Genomic DNA, 17,809 nt, shown 5'->3' on the forward strand with positions numbered 1-17,809 from the left:
CTGCTATAAAAAGCAGTACACATACCTTGAAAGCAATTTGCCTCTGAAAGTATAGCATAGTTCTTGTAATTCATATCTTGTCATAGCATATTGTGACCAGTGCTACGCTAACCATCAGTGCTGTTGGTTTGGCATTTGATATAAGGTAAAGAAAGGAAGTATAGATTATCCTGAAGATGAATCTTTATTAAAATTACCTGAACTATAGACATTGTATGGATGGATTATTTTCCCTGTATTGGAATGATGAAGATAGTGAAACTTGTACATTTCATATTTTTCAACTTTAATCACAATTTTAAAATATTACACAAAAATTCCATAAAGTACTTTGTGTATGTAATGATTCCTGGAAAAAAAATATGAAAAAATGAAGCTATATTTTATTTTATATTTTTAAGTTAAACTCTTTTTGAGTCAACCTACAAATATAGCCTTCATAATATTGCCCAACCAATAGCACTTTGAAATAACGTTGTTAATGAGTTAAAACTCAAGCTTTTTATAATATAATGATAACCTAAGATGCAAATAAGGTCTGAATATGGACCAAAGTTTCCTGTTACATTGTATCATCTAATAGCATGTTTTCATAGCTCCAGACTACAGTATCACGTGGGGAATGCTTCTGCCTTATTAACCTACTAACTGTTATAGAGGGGATTTTTTTTTTCAAGTTGGACTTTGTGGCCTCTGAGGCTACTTCCAACTTTGAGATTCTGTGATTCTACTCCTATTTGTTACAAAATACAAACCATTTAAAAGTAGTTATTTTCTGAAGTAGGAATATAATAATCTTATAGAATAGAATACAAGGTGACTTACTTTCCATTTACCCATAACAGTGACCAAGAATTTAAGTGAAAGACGGTCAACAAAATCATCAGAAATGTCTCCAGTACCCTTGAGGTCAGTTGGTCAAATCACAAAAGCCCATCTGCATCAGCCAAACAGAGTGAGCCAAGTACTTCAAGTTCCTGCTGTTAATTTGTACCCTATCAGGAAAAAGGGTCCAACAAAAGACCACATTGCATTTGGTGAGTATACATAGTTAACACTGACATCCCTTAAATCTGAGAGGGTAAGCTACTGTTTACTTAGATGCTAAAAATGACCTATCTGAACTTTTAATTTCAGTGGTAGTATAATTTGTGGATTAGTTTTATTTCACTGAGTAGAACAAATCTACTGTATGCCTTTTAGATGATGCTTAATGAAAGCTTTTACTTTCCTTCATACTATATCTTTGAAACTTTCAGCACTCTAACTCAGAAATTGAAGTCCTTGTAAATCTAAAAATCAGTAAAATACTAATGAGCCGAAACTACTTACACAGCAATGATTTACCATCGTTATACCTGTATCTGCTCTAAATGCAAAGAATAAATTATTGTGTTAACAGTTTATACATTGATTAAATTCTTAATGCATGCCTAGTACTGAATGCTTGCCATTCTCATCTACTTGGGTTAAGAGTCAGGAGCTTGATTTATTGAATCCTAATAAAAGCAGTTCAAATGAGATGAAAAAGTTACCTTCCCCTTTCTCAGGACCTTCGTTTCTTCATTTGTCAAATAAGAGGGAAATATCAGAGAGACTGGATGACCTGTGGTCCCTTCTAGCTCTACATCTTGTGAACTGATTTGATTGAAATGTGGAAGCACGTGTGTTTTTAAAGAATGGGCTGTACTCACTAGATCTGTACTTTGGCTTATTTCTGGTCATCGTTCTCATACTGCTTCCCACAGCTACTAAGTGGGGAGCGTAGAGAGTCAGGTAGTAAAATAATGTGACAAGTTTATATGGTAACGAAGCACAGAATAGAGTGATCTTTTTTGACATGAATACATCTAAGTATGTTCACTTAATTTTACTCCTGTGTAATTTCAAATCCTAAAACACTAATCACTTCCTGCTAACTAGATATGAGAAAAGAGTAATAGGGAAGTAACAGGATATCTAGTGGAGAGAGTTTGGACTTTGGAATTAGAGGACCTGGGTCAAACTCGGGCTCAGCCCCTTATATTTAGGTTACTTAATCTTTCTGGAACTTTTGATCTTCAAGCCCCTTCTTTTCCCTAAGTCTGTGATCCACATTGGAGTTTAAAACAGAGGGCAGACAACCTGTCCTGATCCTATGACATTTCCTGCTGTGATAAATGGAACCTCCACTGCATTTCCAGAGCTTTTCCACTTGGAAATTGAGTAAGGAATGCTAATATTATATATTCGCTCCTTTCTTTCTCCCCTTAGGGTACTCTGAGGAATAGGGAAAGGGAATGTGTCCTCACTACCCTTTCACTGTCTGCCAGCTATGTGCTAATTTTCTGTAAATTTATTTTTTGTTGTTTAATTTTTTCCTTCACTATGAATTTAGTGCTTATGAAAGGGGCTTCACTGACAACTCTCTCGCCTCTTTTATTCATCCATAGAAAATAACATTACAGGTAGTTTCAGGGCAGAGTTTCCCATACTTTCCCACTAGCATATCTATCCGTGCACTGCTAGAGGGAAGAGGAGAACTAGAACCTTGCTATTGGGATAGCGACACGTTTGTGGGGAGTGCAGCGTGTGGGGGTGGTTGTCTTGCTTGTGAGTCATTGGATATTGTTCTCAGGTTACGAAATTTCTTTCCCTTGGGTTACTGGAAAAGAAAAAGTTGCCAAGTTGTGGTCATTGCTGACCTAGACTGAATTTGAATTGGAAGCGTAGAGATGAAAGCCTGTGTATGCCATTGCCAGACCATTCCGTGCCCTTTGTCGTTTACACGTTTCACTTGACTGTAATAGTCATTCTGCATGATGGCTTTAGTTATTCAGATAAATATCAAAAATAAAAACTGGGTAGTTTTACTCGTGTCATTCTTTCATTTTCATTTTAGGTACAAGTGCATCACAGAAAATGTTAGGAATGTCTGAAGAAGTGAGTGGTAAGAAACTAGCAGAAGATACTTTATCAATGGCATCATCTTTGCATTCTAGCCCTCCTGCATCTCCTCAAGGTTCCCCTCGCAAAGGTAGGCAGAATCTCATGAAATACATCTTTTAATAAACCTCAAACATATTTTCCCCTAGAACTGTTCCAGTAAGAGGAATTGATGCTCACAGGTTTACAGCTTCTAATATTAAAGGTTAAATCTTATGCTTGTTTATATTAAGCCTAAAATGTCAAAAAAAATCCTTAAGTTTCATTACTATAACTTCCCACCCCCCAACATCCCCCCAAAAAAGTCCTAATTTTGAGCATTCACAACCTAATTGAAATAAGAGAATGCAGCCCAAACTTCTGGTTATTTTGATACATATTATTGCTTGATGCTTTTGTCAATCACATTATTATATTGAATTACTTATAAACACTTCATTCTAGAGAAATAAGAATAGTACTTTCACTAATAAAATTATGTTTTTAGATTACTACAAAATTAGAAATAAAAGCAATAAGTTGATTTTTAGCTATCTCCCACTTTAAAGTGTTAAATTAGTTTACAAAATTTAAAATAACACCAGTATTGATAAGTATATTCACAAACATGTACAAGTTCAATAACTGCTGAATCTTCAGTCTTAAACACAAAAAGTTATTGGTTAATTGACATTCTTTTGACTTATAACAATTTTGAATAGTCTGAGCAGAGCCTTTTTATTGTTCATCTTAATAATTGAGAGTTGGTGGTTTCTAATATGAACTGCATTCATTGGATTGTAAATGACATTATCTGTGTGTGTATGCATACGTGTGTGTGTGCATCACATACCTGTGACTCTTGCTCCAGCCCCTCTAGACACACGATGTTTATATATACTTAGGCAAAGGAGCTGCCCATGGGTATTGAAAGTCATCCAATAAACCCTGTCAATGAAAGGTCCAAGCACTTTTTCTGTAAAATAGGATCATGGTACAATATAAATATCTGTTGCTTTTTTGTTTCATTTTATCTTAGAGATATTGGGGGTCTTGCTCTTAAGTTTCTCCTCACCTAGTAGGCTGTGACCACTCTGGGACAATTTTTTGAAGAGAACTTGGTCTAGTGGAGTGGTTCTTAACCTTTTTTGTTTTAAAAATGCCTTTGGTATTGAAACTTACAGACCTCTCCTCAGAAGAATGTTTTTAAGCGTATAAAAAAAAATAAATTGGTTTACAAAGAAAACCCAAAACAAACCAGTAGCAATATCACCCTGACTGTGACCTAAGGCATAGTCATAGGAAATGGAAGATAAAAGAAGTACTTACTTTTCTCTTCTCCCTTGTGGAAAACCCCACTCTTCACCATTATGGTGCTCAGAACCTGACTCTGAATTTATTTCACATAACTTTCAGTGATCTGTAGTTGAGTATGATTTTTATAGATGGGCATGAACATTTCAAGATTGTGTTTAACCTCATGGAGATGTGAAGAGATTATTTTGAGCTAACTCCTTAATGTAAATCTAATATAATCATATTCTGTCACTTCCACAAAACTAATTTCCAACCAAAGATTAGTTTCACTTTTTATATCGATGTACAGAATTTGGTCCTGTTGGGTGGTATGATTGTCCACACAGTAAATGATTACTTTTGAGAATCTCTTCTCAGTTTTTTTTCCAAAAGTAATTTTAAAGAAATAACAGCAAGAACCTATTGTTATTTGATTATTCCCCAGACCCAATTTAAGAGGACTATAAATGTATGTGAAAAGTTTCTCTGAGGTTTTACTTAAGGGTCCTTGTCAAATGATTTTCACTGAAGTTTTCAAGAGGTACTTCTCTTGTGATGTATGATTTATTAATAACAATTATAATTATAAAATTAATTGAAATCAATTTTCTTCTGGTTTCTTGAGAATCTTTTTGTTTTCTAAGTGGTTGCCATAGTTTAACTTGCTTTTAACAACAAAAAAAGTACCAACTTATTTTAGTCAAGGTATTTTTTTTCTTATGCATTGCACTGACTTGGGGCTATATTTTAGTAAAATTGCATAAGTAATGCAATATCTCTAGTACTTTGGTAACAGTAGATTGCTAACTTGATTCTTCATCTAGTGTTAAGCTTTAATAAAAATGATAGTACTTCATAGGTGTCAGATAAATTCAATTGAAAAAGTGAGAGTTTTTGCATATTTCCTTCTAGTTGGCAATATCAGATCTGACCATGACAGCCAGCTGCACCTTTATGAGTCCTCCTCATGCCTTACCAGTGAGACCAGCACCAAGACCAGTGGCCCTCGAAACTGCGGAATAGGTGGGGTTTACTTGCAAAAGAAAATCCTTCAGATTACTGGCAGTACAGCCAGAACAACAGACAGAATTGAGAAGGCCACTGAGGAAACTAGAAACAGGACAGATTATGACAGCCCAACCAGGAAGAGAATAACTTCAGCATTTAGAAGATTTAGGGAAAGGACCCTATCGAGGTAGAGTCTAGTGATTAAAAGATTAACAGTGACTGCAGATTCCATTCAAGACACAGAGAGCTCTGGAAAGGAAAAGGCTATTGAAGGATATTTCATCAGGGATGAAAAAGAAAGGGACATCTCCGACACAGCTAGCCTCTGCACCAGGAGCAGTCTCAACTGTTTATGTCTGCAGCTCAATCTTAAAAGAAGGAGGACACTCTAAGATGGGATTTAAAAATATTATATTTTATGTTAGCATTGAATTTGTTTTATTATTAATGTGAATGTAAATTCTTAGTAGTTTACATTCTTTGTCTATTCACAAAGAAGGTCTAGGCAAAGAGACTGGTAAAATTGCATTTGTGAGTATTTCATTAATTAGTCCATGTTAGTGCTAAGGTTAGAATTTCTGTAGCAATTAAAAAAAATAAAACAGTGTGGAATTAAAATGCCATAGTTTTACATATTAATATATTGAGATAATACTTACTTTGGAAAACTTTTTATATTATTTCCTACTGGCAGCAACTGAATTGGGGTAGGATATTGGGCAGGAACTCTAAAGACACTTGGTTTTCAGAAAACTAAGTTCCTTCCTTATAGAATAAGCTTCCAAATATTAGTGTTATGATTAGCAAACATTTTCCACTTTGATTTTGTTTATGGTCATATTTCCTTCGGACTAACCAGATGATGATTACTTGTTTAAAATGAGCTATTTTGGGGACCAATTAGAAAAAATAGATACTTGCTTTCAAGAAGAGGTAGATGAACCGAGTCTTCACTCTTGTGCCCTTTATTTGAGTATCATTGATACAGCTATAGTTCAATAGATAAAAATTTCATGTGATTAAAGAGGACCTCATAAGTAAAGAATGTCTTTAGTACTATACAGTGAAGAGCATAATGATACAGTTCCTTTGTCTGGAGTTCTATAATCTCACCCAAGCACTAGGATTGTCTATAGCTTCAAGAAAAAAGATTTTTTTTCAGGGTAAGTCCTAAAGAGGTCATTTAGTTCTTTCCTGGCAATCAGTTAACTTAAGGGAAAGCAGCCTGGTACAGTGGAAGGAACCTTGGATCAGTTAACCAGAAGATCTGGATTCTAATTCTGATTATGCCATTGTCCCTGGACGGGTAATTTCTAATCTGGGCTTCAGTTTCCAATTTTGAAATGAGGAATTTGAACTGGATGATTTCTAATGTCTTCTAGCTCTAGTGTTTTATGATTGTAACTACTTTTTGTTCCTTGCTCACTTGCCTGGTGGATCACATTTTAAAGTAATAATTGCTTTCCTTTACTACTTTTTTTTCTCTCTCTTTAATATTAGATGCTTCTGCTTCATAGGGTTATTGTGAGAACAAATGGAAAAGAATATGTTTAACTTTGGATTAATCTTAGGTAAATTCTTAAGTTTCGTAGTATTACAAAGCTAGAAGGAACCTTTGAAATCATGTATCGCAACCTCTAAGGAAATAAGCCCAGAGAAGCTGTGATTTATTCTGGTTTTCAGAGCCAAGCTTAGAATTTAGATCTCCTAGCTAGTCCACTTTGTTCACGTCTGTATTGTTCCATGAGAGATCTGAGGTCATTATTTCTTCTGGTTTCATAGTATAGACAATTAGAGGATTAAATCAATTTTATATTAAAATTTCATATGTCATAATTAGTTAGGATTAGTAGATAACTTTGATCTGTGATCTGTAGAAAATGTTCCCCAAACTTGGGAGAACAAGAATGACACTGCGTGTCCTCGTCCTAAGGATGGCATTAAATCTCACTGGTAAAGGAAGTGATGTTGTAAGGAAGAATCGTAGGGTGAAGGGGGTTCTTTCTTTGAACTATTTTGAGGCATTATTTCTAAATGATCATTTCACAAACATTTCCCATTCTTTTCATGTAGGGTTCGTAATGATTATAATGACTTTAGAACCCAAACCAGCATACCTTTGATCTGTTGATTCTGAGGTAAAATCTCCATGGATGTAATAATCAAAATGATTCCTGGGGAAAAAAGATAAGTAGTAGCCCTCCTTATCCACATTTGAATTTGAAGATAATTGTCACAGTAGCTCAAGTAATTTTATATAGGCTTATTTGATTTGGACTTGTGGCTTGACAACCAGGGGTTTAATTTTTGTCATCATTGATTTTAGGATACTTAATTATCCAAGTTAAATATTAATTGTGTATATGATGAATCTATAATAATAGTAGATCACATACAGTTTTTTGAAGACTTTTTGGGGTTTCTTTTTTGTTTTTTTGGTTTTTTTGGTAACTACAGCCCTGTCAGGTTTTTTAGAAATTAAGTCTCACGTCATTCAGTATATAAGAGTGCGGTTCTTTGCACAATGAGAGGTTGCTGCTGGCTCGCTTTGTCCAGGGCCTGTACTTTGAATTTCTTTTCTACTAATTGAAAACATATTTACCTAGATCTCATCATAGTGTGGCTCATTCCTCTTTGTGAGTACAGCACACACATTCAAGGTGATTGGCCATCGATATTTTGGTCATAATTGATATTGCTGGTATTGTTTGTTATTGTTGGGTTTTTTTCTCTCTCAGTGCATGATGGCAGTTGCACAGCAATTAAAGAAAGCTCCATATCCTATTAAAGTATCTGTTTTTATATGGGTGACCTGAACTTCTCCAAACTGATAGATTGTTTCTTTCATTGAATGAATCCTCATAGAGGAATGAGAATTATTCATGTGCAGACCATTTGTCCTAGAGAAGACTTTATGGTTTTTAACCGGACCTCAAGAGAGTAAAAAACCCTCTTGGGAAAAGTTTTTCCATTTATAAGGTAGTGCTCTTTGCTGAGATCCCTTTTTAAGATTTGTTAGACATTTACATAAGAACGCCTACTTTTTTTCTTTCTAAATGATATATTCATGAATGGAGAGAGTAGGTGGACACTACTTTCATTTTGAAATGTCTGCTAAAGATTCATTTTAGCTGGCCATACTCCCCTCCCCATGCTAAAAACCCACGCTGACTCAAGAAAATGAACTAAAGGCTAGCAAAGCCATCCAAAAATATGGGGGAATAAATAGAATTTAATAGTTTTTTTTGAAAAATTGAATGACCAGTTTTTTGGGGGTTTGTGGTTATTTTTATTTTGTTTTGTTTTTGGTTGAATGCTCACGTACCTCTGATAGATGTTATAATAATGTAAGCTTCTTAGCACATGAAATCCAAATTTGTTTATGGAGTATGCTGGATTGTTGGCATTGCCATTTTTATTCCCCTGGGGACATGACCCTTGATTAATGTGTTCTTGACTTTTTGTTGACTGACTTTACCCAAACTTAAGCCTCCTCCCTTTTCATGCTAGTCTAAATACAGACACATCTGCTGAGGGAAATGGAGATTAAAGACTTATCCTGGGATGGCTGGTGTTTGTGATCATGTAAATGTGACCTGTGCTACTTGACAACACAGAATTTGATTATTGAACTAGTATCAAAGAGAATATTTGGACTAAGGATAGCAAAAATTTGATTAATATGTAAGTAAAACTTCGGATAAGTGAAGGGATGGTAAGAGAACACCTAGTTAGCTTCAACATGTCCATCATCAGGCCTGAACAAACTACATTGCAGAGTACAGAAAGAAGCAGTCAGTCAAATGGCTTTTATTAAGTGATTAAGTGCCTACCATGTACCAAGCATCAGGGATGCAAAGACAAAAACAAAACAGTCCATGCCCTCAGGAGTTTACATTCTGTAGTGGTAGGGGAGGGGCTAACAACAACATATAGAGTAGATAAAAGTACAAAAAAAATATACAAAGTGAAAATGATAAGGTTATGGTTGGGGTGAAACGCTAGTAGCTGGGGGAGATTTAGAAAGCCTTCATAAAGAAGATGGCCTTGGAGATCTCCTGAGGAGGAAGTTTGCATTTAAGACGTGGAGATGAGAGATGGAATGTGAAGAACTACAAAGAAGCCTTTTTTTGACTGGAATGTAGAATGTGTTTAAGAGAGTGTTTGTTATAAGCTTGGAAAGGCAGATTGGAGCCAAATTATGAAGGGTTCTAAATGCCAAACAAAAGAATTTACATTTTATCGTAAAGCCAAAAGGGAGGCACTGAGCTTTCTTATGATATGGTCCTATCTGTGCTTTAGGAATATCACTTTAGGCAGCTCTGTGGATGATGGATGGCGGAGGAGGGAGACTTGAGGCAGGGAGATCAATTAGGAGGCTCAAGTGAAAGGGCAGTGAGGACCTAAAAAGGGTGGTTGTCAGGTGGAAAGAGAAAAAACAATACGCATTAGATGTTGTGGAGGTATCAAGTTATTAGTTATGCGGGTAGGGGTAGGGGACAAAGGAGAGTAAGGAATTGAGAATGGCTGTATGATTATACGATTGCATAACTGGAAGGGGAGAGAAGAGAACAAGCATTTATTAAATGTGCCACGCACTGTGCTAAGTGCTTTGTGTAAATGTTATCTTATTTAATCCTTATAACAACCATGCAAGGTAGGTGCTATTATTAAACCCATTTTATAGTTTTGGAAACTGAGGCAAACAGGTTACGTGACTTGCCTCAGGTCTCATATAGCTTGTCTGAATGCAGGTTTGAATTTAGGTCTTTCTAACTCCAAGCTTAGACCTCTATCCACTGTAGGTGTTGGAAAAAAGATAATGAATTCTGTTTAGAACAAGTCAGATTTGAGATGCCTATAGGATATACATTTCAGAAATTACAGTGAGCAGTTAGATATTTGGAACTAGGGCTCAGGGAAAAGACTGAGGCTAGATATATAATGAATGGGGAATCATCTGCATAGAGATAAGAGTTGATTTAACAGGAGCAGATGAAATCACCTAGAAAGAGAGAAAGAGTTAACTTAGATGAAGAAAAGGAACCAGAACAGAGCTTTAGGATATACTTATAGTAAAAGGACAGGAACATATATGATGATTCAGCAAAGGATACTGAAGACTGTGTAGATATGTAAGGGGAGAAGCAAGAAGGGACAGTGATACAGAAACCAAATAGGAGAAAATTTCTAGGAGGAAAGGGTAAAACAAATATGTTAAATGCTGCAGAGAGATCAAGAAAGATTGAGGCCTGAGAACAGAGAATTGGATCTGGTAATTAAGAAATGACTGGTTACTTTGACTGGAGCGTTTTTTAGTTATGTGAAATTAACAGAAGTCAGATTGCAAAGGGTCAAGAATTGAATGAGAGATGGAAGTAGAACTGATGAATAAGCTTAGCCTTAGCTAAGACTTTTGACTGTGAAAGGGAAGAAAGGTATAGGACAATGGCTTGAGGGGGTGGTGGAATCAAGTGAGGGTTTGGTTTGTGGGGAGACCTGAATCTGTAGGCAGTAGGGAAGGAGCCAGTAGAGAGAGAGAGAGACTGAAGATTAGAGAGGGATGTGAGCATAGGGGCAGTCTGCTGTTGGACAGAAGAGGTATCAGGGGTATCAAAGAGGTTAGCTTTAGAAAGGATAATGCCACCCCTTCGTTGTAGACTTTAATAGAGGAAGAGAAAGTGGAGAATGATGCCAGGGGAACAGAAGTGAACTATTGTTGATCTTTAAAAGCTTACGAAGAACAGGAAAGGGCCTACAGGAAGGGCAGATGTGGCACTAATGTTCAAAAAAGAGAAAAGCATGGAGCTGCAAACATTTAGGCTTTACTGAGTTTTCTGGGGAAAAAACCAACTACATTACTAAAGGTACCCTGTTTTCTTAATTTGTGAGCGTTTAGAAAAGGAAATAGTGATCACTAAGACTATCAAAAACAAGGCATGGCACACTTAAATTTCCTTTTTTAACTGGATTACTAGATCAGGGAAATGATGTTGACATTGTTCACATAGACTTCAGTAAAAAATCTAACAAGGTGTTATTTGTGGGCAAGAAAGAAACGTAAGATAGATAGTAGTACAGCTAGTTAGATTTAGAACTGGTTGAATAGCTAGACATTTAAAAAAAACAGTGCCAGCTTTAAGAATTTTGATTTTTTAAAATATTGAACTTTAAAACATCAAGTAAAATGGGCATATGTGTGTATATGTATGTATGCATGTGTGTATATATACATATTCATGTATATGTGTGTATATAGATGCATATACACACATGCAAAGGATAATACTAGAAACTTCATATCTTCTGTTACATACAGCTTGCTTTTCATTGCCAGCTTTGAGGAGATCTCTATTGGGTTACTTCAGGGATCTGTCATCTAACATTTTCCCCAGTGACTTGGATAAACAAACAGATGATTTGTCTATAAAATTTTGAACATGATACAGAATTGGGAGAGATAATCAACATTTTGGATGACAAGATTCAAAGAGATGACAGGATGGGCTGAATGCAATAAGTTGACATTTAATCAAGAAAAATGTAATTTTCTGCAGTTGGGTTAAAAACATCTACTTCACAGATACAGGATATGGGCCAGGTATAGTCCAACAATAGTTCATATAAAAGAGTTTAGTGTTTTAATGGCCCCCAATTTCAAGCTGTATTAATGGTGTGATGCAGCAGCCAGGAAAACTAATGTAATCTTAAGCTACTATAAGGTCTAGAATTCCCCAGACTTAGGAACCTTGTACCTCCCCCATAACTATTGGGTGTTTTTTTTTTTAATACCAGAAGAAGAGGGCCAAGTATCTCCATATTGATTTTAAGAGTAGTTTAATCAATTATGATGCATACTTAAAAAACAGGGGAAATCTTCGGTCTGGGGCCACAGCCAAGACAGTTCAGTGAATCCCTGCTAAGAACCTCCAAATCCCCATGGTAATTATAGAAAACAGATAAAGGGAGGAGGAGCTAGAGAGTGGATCACTACTGATTGGTGGATATTTTTGGTTTTCTGCTTACTAATGAGCTTTGGGTATTAAGCCAATATTATGTCCAAGCATAAATTTGTGCATTGACCATGTACCAGTCATAACATTCTTGTTATGGCTTTCATAGGTCATACTATCTTAACTTAAGATTCGGTGTATTCAGTATCTAAGTTATGATTTTTAACAGGTCGCCATGTTCAGGCTTCCACCTTTCACAGAGTTTAAATTTTTATGGCTTTTCACTTATTACTATATTTTATGACTTTTCCCCAATCAGGACCCCACAGTCTACCCTGAAAAGCCACCCATACATTCTTCCCAAATATTTCTGCAATGTCCCTGGGGTGGCTCTATCCTAGGGTGTTTAGGACCTTTTTGGGTACAGCCAGCATGCTCTAATTTATATGCATAAACCACATAAGCAATACAAGCACAGATAGGAAAACAACATGACCAATTATAAAATTACCACAATTATTACAATTTTTTTCCATCCCACACCTTGGAAGGTGAAGGAAGAGCCAATGGCATTTGGGGATTAATGGGTGAGCTGCTGAATTTCTGAACTTAACTTAGTACAGGCCAGCTGAGTTTCTGATCTAGGATCAGAAACAGATAAACATGGCTTGGGCAGTTTTATAACATATTGGGGGTGACAGAATAAAATCAGTTACAAAATGGGATCAGAACAATTTGATTTTCTCAATTCCTCCCTTTTTGTCAAGGGGAGACTTGTACAATGATGATCATTAACCCATCCCCAATGTCCATTTAATTAGCAGATTTCATCTTGGAATCCAGACATCCCATGTAGTTGTCTGGTCTCTGGAACATCTTTTCTTGCAGCAATCTTGAACACGTCCTCAGAGGCAACTCTTCAGTAGAATTGTTTTTCTGGTTCCAAGCTACTTATAGAGACTCTTCAGATGTTCCCGCTACAATCTTTTACAAAACAGATCTCAATAAAACTTAGTCCAGCTTCTCAAATTGTCCTTCTCCGAAACCACCTCAAACCTTACAGTTCTGGTCTTAACAATAGACCTGTGGGGATGGGGGAGGGGGCATCAAAATGGGACCCAAAGTTTGCTTGAAGCTTCAGAAAAGTTAGGTTTTTACATGCCCCATTAGAATAATTTACATTTTTTTTTTTTTGCTTTTTGGCAGGGCAATTGGGGTTAAGTGACTTGCCCAAGGTCACACAGCTAGTACATGTGTCAAGTGTCTGAGGCTGGATTTGAACTCAGGTTCTCCTGACTCCAGGGCCGGTGCTCTACTCACTGCACCACCTAGCTGCCCCAGAATAATTTACATTTGACTGTAATCTCTGAATCTGATTGTAGCAGGATTGTCTGATTTTTGTTTCCTCAAAAATTTCCAGTCTGATTTCAATTGCTTTAGGAGGATCAGACACTATTGAGAATTCAGTCCTGTATATGAAGACATAAGTAACAACACTCTTGTAGTCAGAAGCTTTCCACCCTTGGGTTCAATAGTTACACAAACGAATTTACTTATAAGAGACTGACTTTATTCCAGTTATAATAAAAGACTTGGGAGGATACTTAAATAATTAATTCCAAAACATATCAATAAGTTGTCTGTGATAAAATGTTTGTACTACAGGACATGCAGTACCAAAAGGTGTTATTTCCACATTAGTCCATGAGTTACATCCCTCTAAGAAAACTGATTGCATTGAAATTTTCTTCCCCAAATTAAACTGAAGATGTTTCTGATTTCGTATCTTATATTACTAAGAAAGGATGAGCTATTTCAGGGACTTAATCTTTCACATGACTATGCAGGCAGGCAGAGGACAAGCCTCAGTAGTAATTTGCCTAGTTGTTTGGGATATGGAATGACTTACGCGTTCAGATCGAAAACATCAAGATCTCACATACTTGCATTGTGCTCATATCTTCTACCGACTATGTGCTCTGATTATAGAAATTTGATATAAAAGGGAAAAGCAGAGACATGATTATACCAGCATCAAACTGGTCCTTCAGGCTTAAGCCTAATGGCACATATGTGACAGGATAAAACATCTTTTGTGCTGTTTGATTTCAGGTAAGAGTCAATTCATTTGCAAGTCATGGCATCATCTTCCTCTTCAAGAATGAAGGATAAACCACACAGCTGTAAACAGGTCTAATCACTGAATGGGCACTGTCCCAGGCAAAGGGAGAACTCAGAAAGACCTTAGCTTAAAAAGGCCAAGGTTTCCCACTTCATCCTGGGCCGTCTCAAGTTGTTCTTATCTATATCTGGAGACTGGACCCAGATGGCTCTGGAGGAGAAAGTGAAGCTGGTTGACTGCACAGCCCTCCCTCACTTAAATTTCATTCAGTTGCAAGTCATGGCATCATCTTCCTGATGTCATGGTCCTCTTTGAGAATGAAGGACAAACTACCACAGTCCTTCAGACTTAAGCCTAAGTGCACATATATGACAGGATAAGCATCTTTAGCTCTGTTTGATTTCAGGTAAGACCCACAGTTTAACAACCAACCATACAGTAATAATTTACCTCATCATCAGACTCAGGAATAGCGGGGTGGGAAACATTCCTGTTCAAAGGAACACAGTGGGGAAGCTGAGCCAGAAGGATCCCACCTTAGGTAGATGCCAAGATTGTCGTGTTTAGTTTTCTATCCAGATGCAGACCTCCACCTGTAACATTTCAGGAGCACATTCCCTCTGAGTAGCTTGTGGCATTTCTCTCGAATGGTGGATTACTGACTTAATGATTTATCAGACAACTATACTTAAATTCAAACCTCAAAAATAAAATCAGTTACAGTACCAAGAGCTTTTACCTCAAATGGCACGTTAAACTAATTCCCAGCTTAGTACTAGATAGAATTAATTTTTATTCTCATGGCATTGTAATAAGCAATAAAAATTTACCAGGGCTCACATATATAAAAGATTTCACTTAACATCTTTCACTTGTTTTTCTTTCTTTCTAAAGTTTAAATTTGTCCTGTTGTAAAAACCAGTTATTAGAAATCATTTTTATATTATATACAAACTTGCAAATCCTCAGCAAGCTAAGTTCTTTGTTTTGGAACTCCATAACCTAAACAAGCTCTTTTCCCAGGGCTGGTGACAAGGGGAATCAGTGGGGACCCCAGAAAAGGGGCTTATCCTGATGCCCCTACCTGTCCACCCCATGATATTCTTCCTTTAGACTGATGTAAACCACATACTCTCTGGGTGACAAGTCCCCTATTTTCAGTCTTTAGTTTGTTTTGTCCTGACTGAGTTTCCCTCATGTACTTCTATGGCCAACCTCTTGCCAGGATGTATTTCGGGGTCCCCATGTAGCATCATGCATTCTGCACTGTTATCTGTGGTTTGCTTATTTTTAGGACCCCATTATGTGGTAACTGGCACATGGAGCCTCCAGTCACCCCACACGACCCTACGTCAGTGGTGACCTTGGCTGTCTTCCTAGGGGAGGGGAGTTGGGAGTATCCACCTTCTTCTGCCCTTAGAGCTGCTGTGGGCTGTGCTCTTTGACATCCCACCCCCGACCCCACCAAAAGGAGAATAGATTAACCCTGCTGCATACCCTTATACCCCAAGGAGGACCGTTCTGAATGGACAGAACCAATCTGGATAAGGCTTTCACCTTATCCCCTCCTCTCCACACAGTAATCAATGACTAGTTTTAGGTTTTAACATTAAAACAGCAGCTCCCAAATAACTTAGTTAACAATCTTTGAATTTTCATAAGTGATGATAGCCAAATAGTTACAGCTGTAACCTCTTTTTAACTACAGGCAAAGGTAGAAGCACCCAGTTTTCTATATGGCAGTTACAAAACATAAGACAAGGTTAGTAGGGCTGATAACATAACTGGTTTAAATAGATTTTCCACCACCTTTCGGTTTCAGTTTATACTTCGGTAACATCTAAGTAATAAAAAGTTGCTTGTCATAACTGATACAAAACTTTACCAATTTGAAAAAAATACATATTTGAAATTTGAAACCAATCCATTACCAATCAGGTGACTTGAGGTTTGTTGAATGCATTTCAAAGTTACATAGAAAATCAGGCATCTCATCACCATCGGCATTGTATACTGGTCGCATCTAATTAAGGAACTAATAATAATAGTTAACATTTATAGTATCTGCCCTCTGCCAGGCATTGTGTTAGGCACTTTATACTTATCTGAAGTAAACTGAGGTAACTTGCTTAAGGTCATACAACTAACACATTTCAGATCTATGCATTTTCACAATTTGTCTTAGTGCCAAGTAGCATAACCAATTCTGACTAATGTTAAACATCAAATTAGAGACAATATTTCACTTAAAATGTGACTAGAATGAATTCAGATACCTGTATCTGTGTTGCATATATTATTATACAGAATCTGGGATTATGGTTTTAATGCCGACTGTAGTATTATATTTTACACAAATACTACTTAATCCAATCATTTCATATTATGGGGTTCACTATTTCCAGCCAATCTACTGTCAAAGATTGTAAAAGTGACAATCTGACATTACCCCAGTCTACCCCAATTATTACATTTGAGAGCATGTTTTAATTTAGTTCAAATCTTGGTTCCACAATCTCAGAAGGAACCCATAGTTTATCAATTTACCCATAGCTTTCTATGATTACTTCTTATGAATAGGACATATATGTTTATATGTGTGTATGTAATTGTATATATATACATATACATATATTGCATACACACATACATTACAGTCAAGTTTCCAATTTTAACACACAACCCAATTGAAAAAAGTTATTTTAAATTTGACCATTACTTAATTTTAGTTTGTAAGACTCCTTAAATTCTAACTACATATTGCAATCAAATTCAGTTACATTTTGATTCCTAATTCACACAAACCTTTTCCCTTTTTGTGAACCAGGAAAAGGTTAAGCGCCAGTTCTACTCCAAAGTGCAGCCTCTTCCCTCTCTTCACCTTGAAAATTTCATTAACAGCCCCCAAGCCCATCTCTCTGTAATCAGTGAAGTGACCGTCTTCTTTTAATGAATCTGTCATTCTGGGGGAAAAGATTCCGTTGTTACCCCTTTTTTTTGTCTGTCCTTTTATACCCCGGAACCTGGCCGCAGTTCAGGAATGTAGAGGGAGGGAAAGAATATGTTTTGAATGTTTAGGGGTTTAATTATTCTACTCAAATAATCTTCATTTCACTGAGTATATTTTCTATTTCACTCTCTCTCTTCTGTTCACCTACCCAGGCTGCTGCACGCAGCCAGGGATGGAGGGAGAGACAGAGAAAGAGACTCTCTCACAGTTATATGCCTTACTGCTTTCCTGTCTACATGCTTAACTCCCTTTAAGCTGGCTAGCTGGCAAACAAGTATTTCTACATGTTTCTTCTAACTGCAATTTTTCCAGCAACTTTCTGTTCTCAGCCTCTGAGTCTAGGGACTTGGTAGAGACTTTTTTTTTAATGATCTGAAAAGGGGCCACCTCATCTTGCCACTATTTGTCTCTCTCCTTTTCCCAACCTGAGGGAACATAATTCCATCAACAGGAGACTCTAGGCCTTTTGGTGTGTTCAGGGAATCCCCCTATCTAAATATGTGATGGTTCACATGT

The 17,809-nt window shown here is 36.7% G+C and overlaps 1 protein-coding gene across 9 annotated transcripts in view; it reads left to right on the forward strand.

Moving 5' to 3' along the window:
* Positions 1-17,809, forward strand: part of RAPGEF6 (Rap guanine nucleotide exchange factor 6) — a 236,387-nt gene that overhangs the window by 205,206 nt on the left and 13,372 nt on the right. For 5 of the 9 annotated variants that reach the window (XM_036748842.1, XM_036748840.1, XM_036748839.1 and 2 more), the window contains 2 exons: positions 846-1,037; positions 2,882-3,016. In XM_036748842.1, coding sequence (XP_036604737.1) covers positions 846-1,037; positions 2,882-3,016 — 327 coding nt within the window. Of the gene's footprint in view, positions 1-845; positions 1,038-2,881; positions 3,017-5,112; positions 5,400-17,809 lie in introns of those variants that run through there. The other 4 variants (XM_036748835.1, XM_036748836.1, XM_036748837.1 and 1 more) reach the window with 2 other exon arrangements.

This window comes from Trichosurus vulpecula, chromosome 3, assembly GCF_011100635.1.
Source record: "Trichosurus vulpecula isolate mTriVul1 chromosome 3, mTriVul1.pri, whole genome shotgun sequence".
Taxonomy (NCBI): Eukaryota; Metazoa; Chordata; class Mammalia; order Diprotodontia; family Phalangeridae; genus Trichosurus; species Trichosurus vulpecula.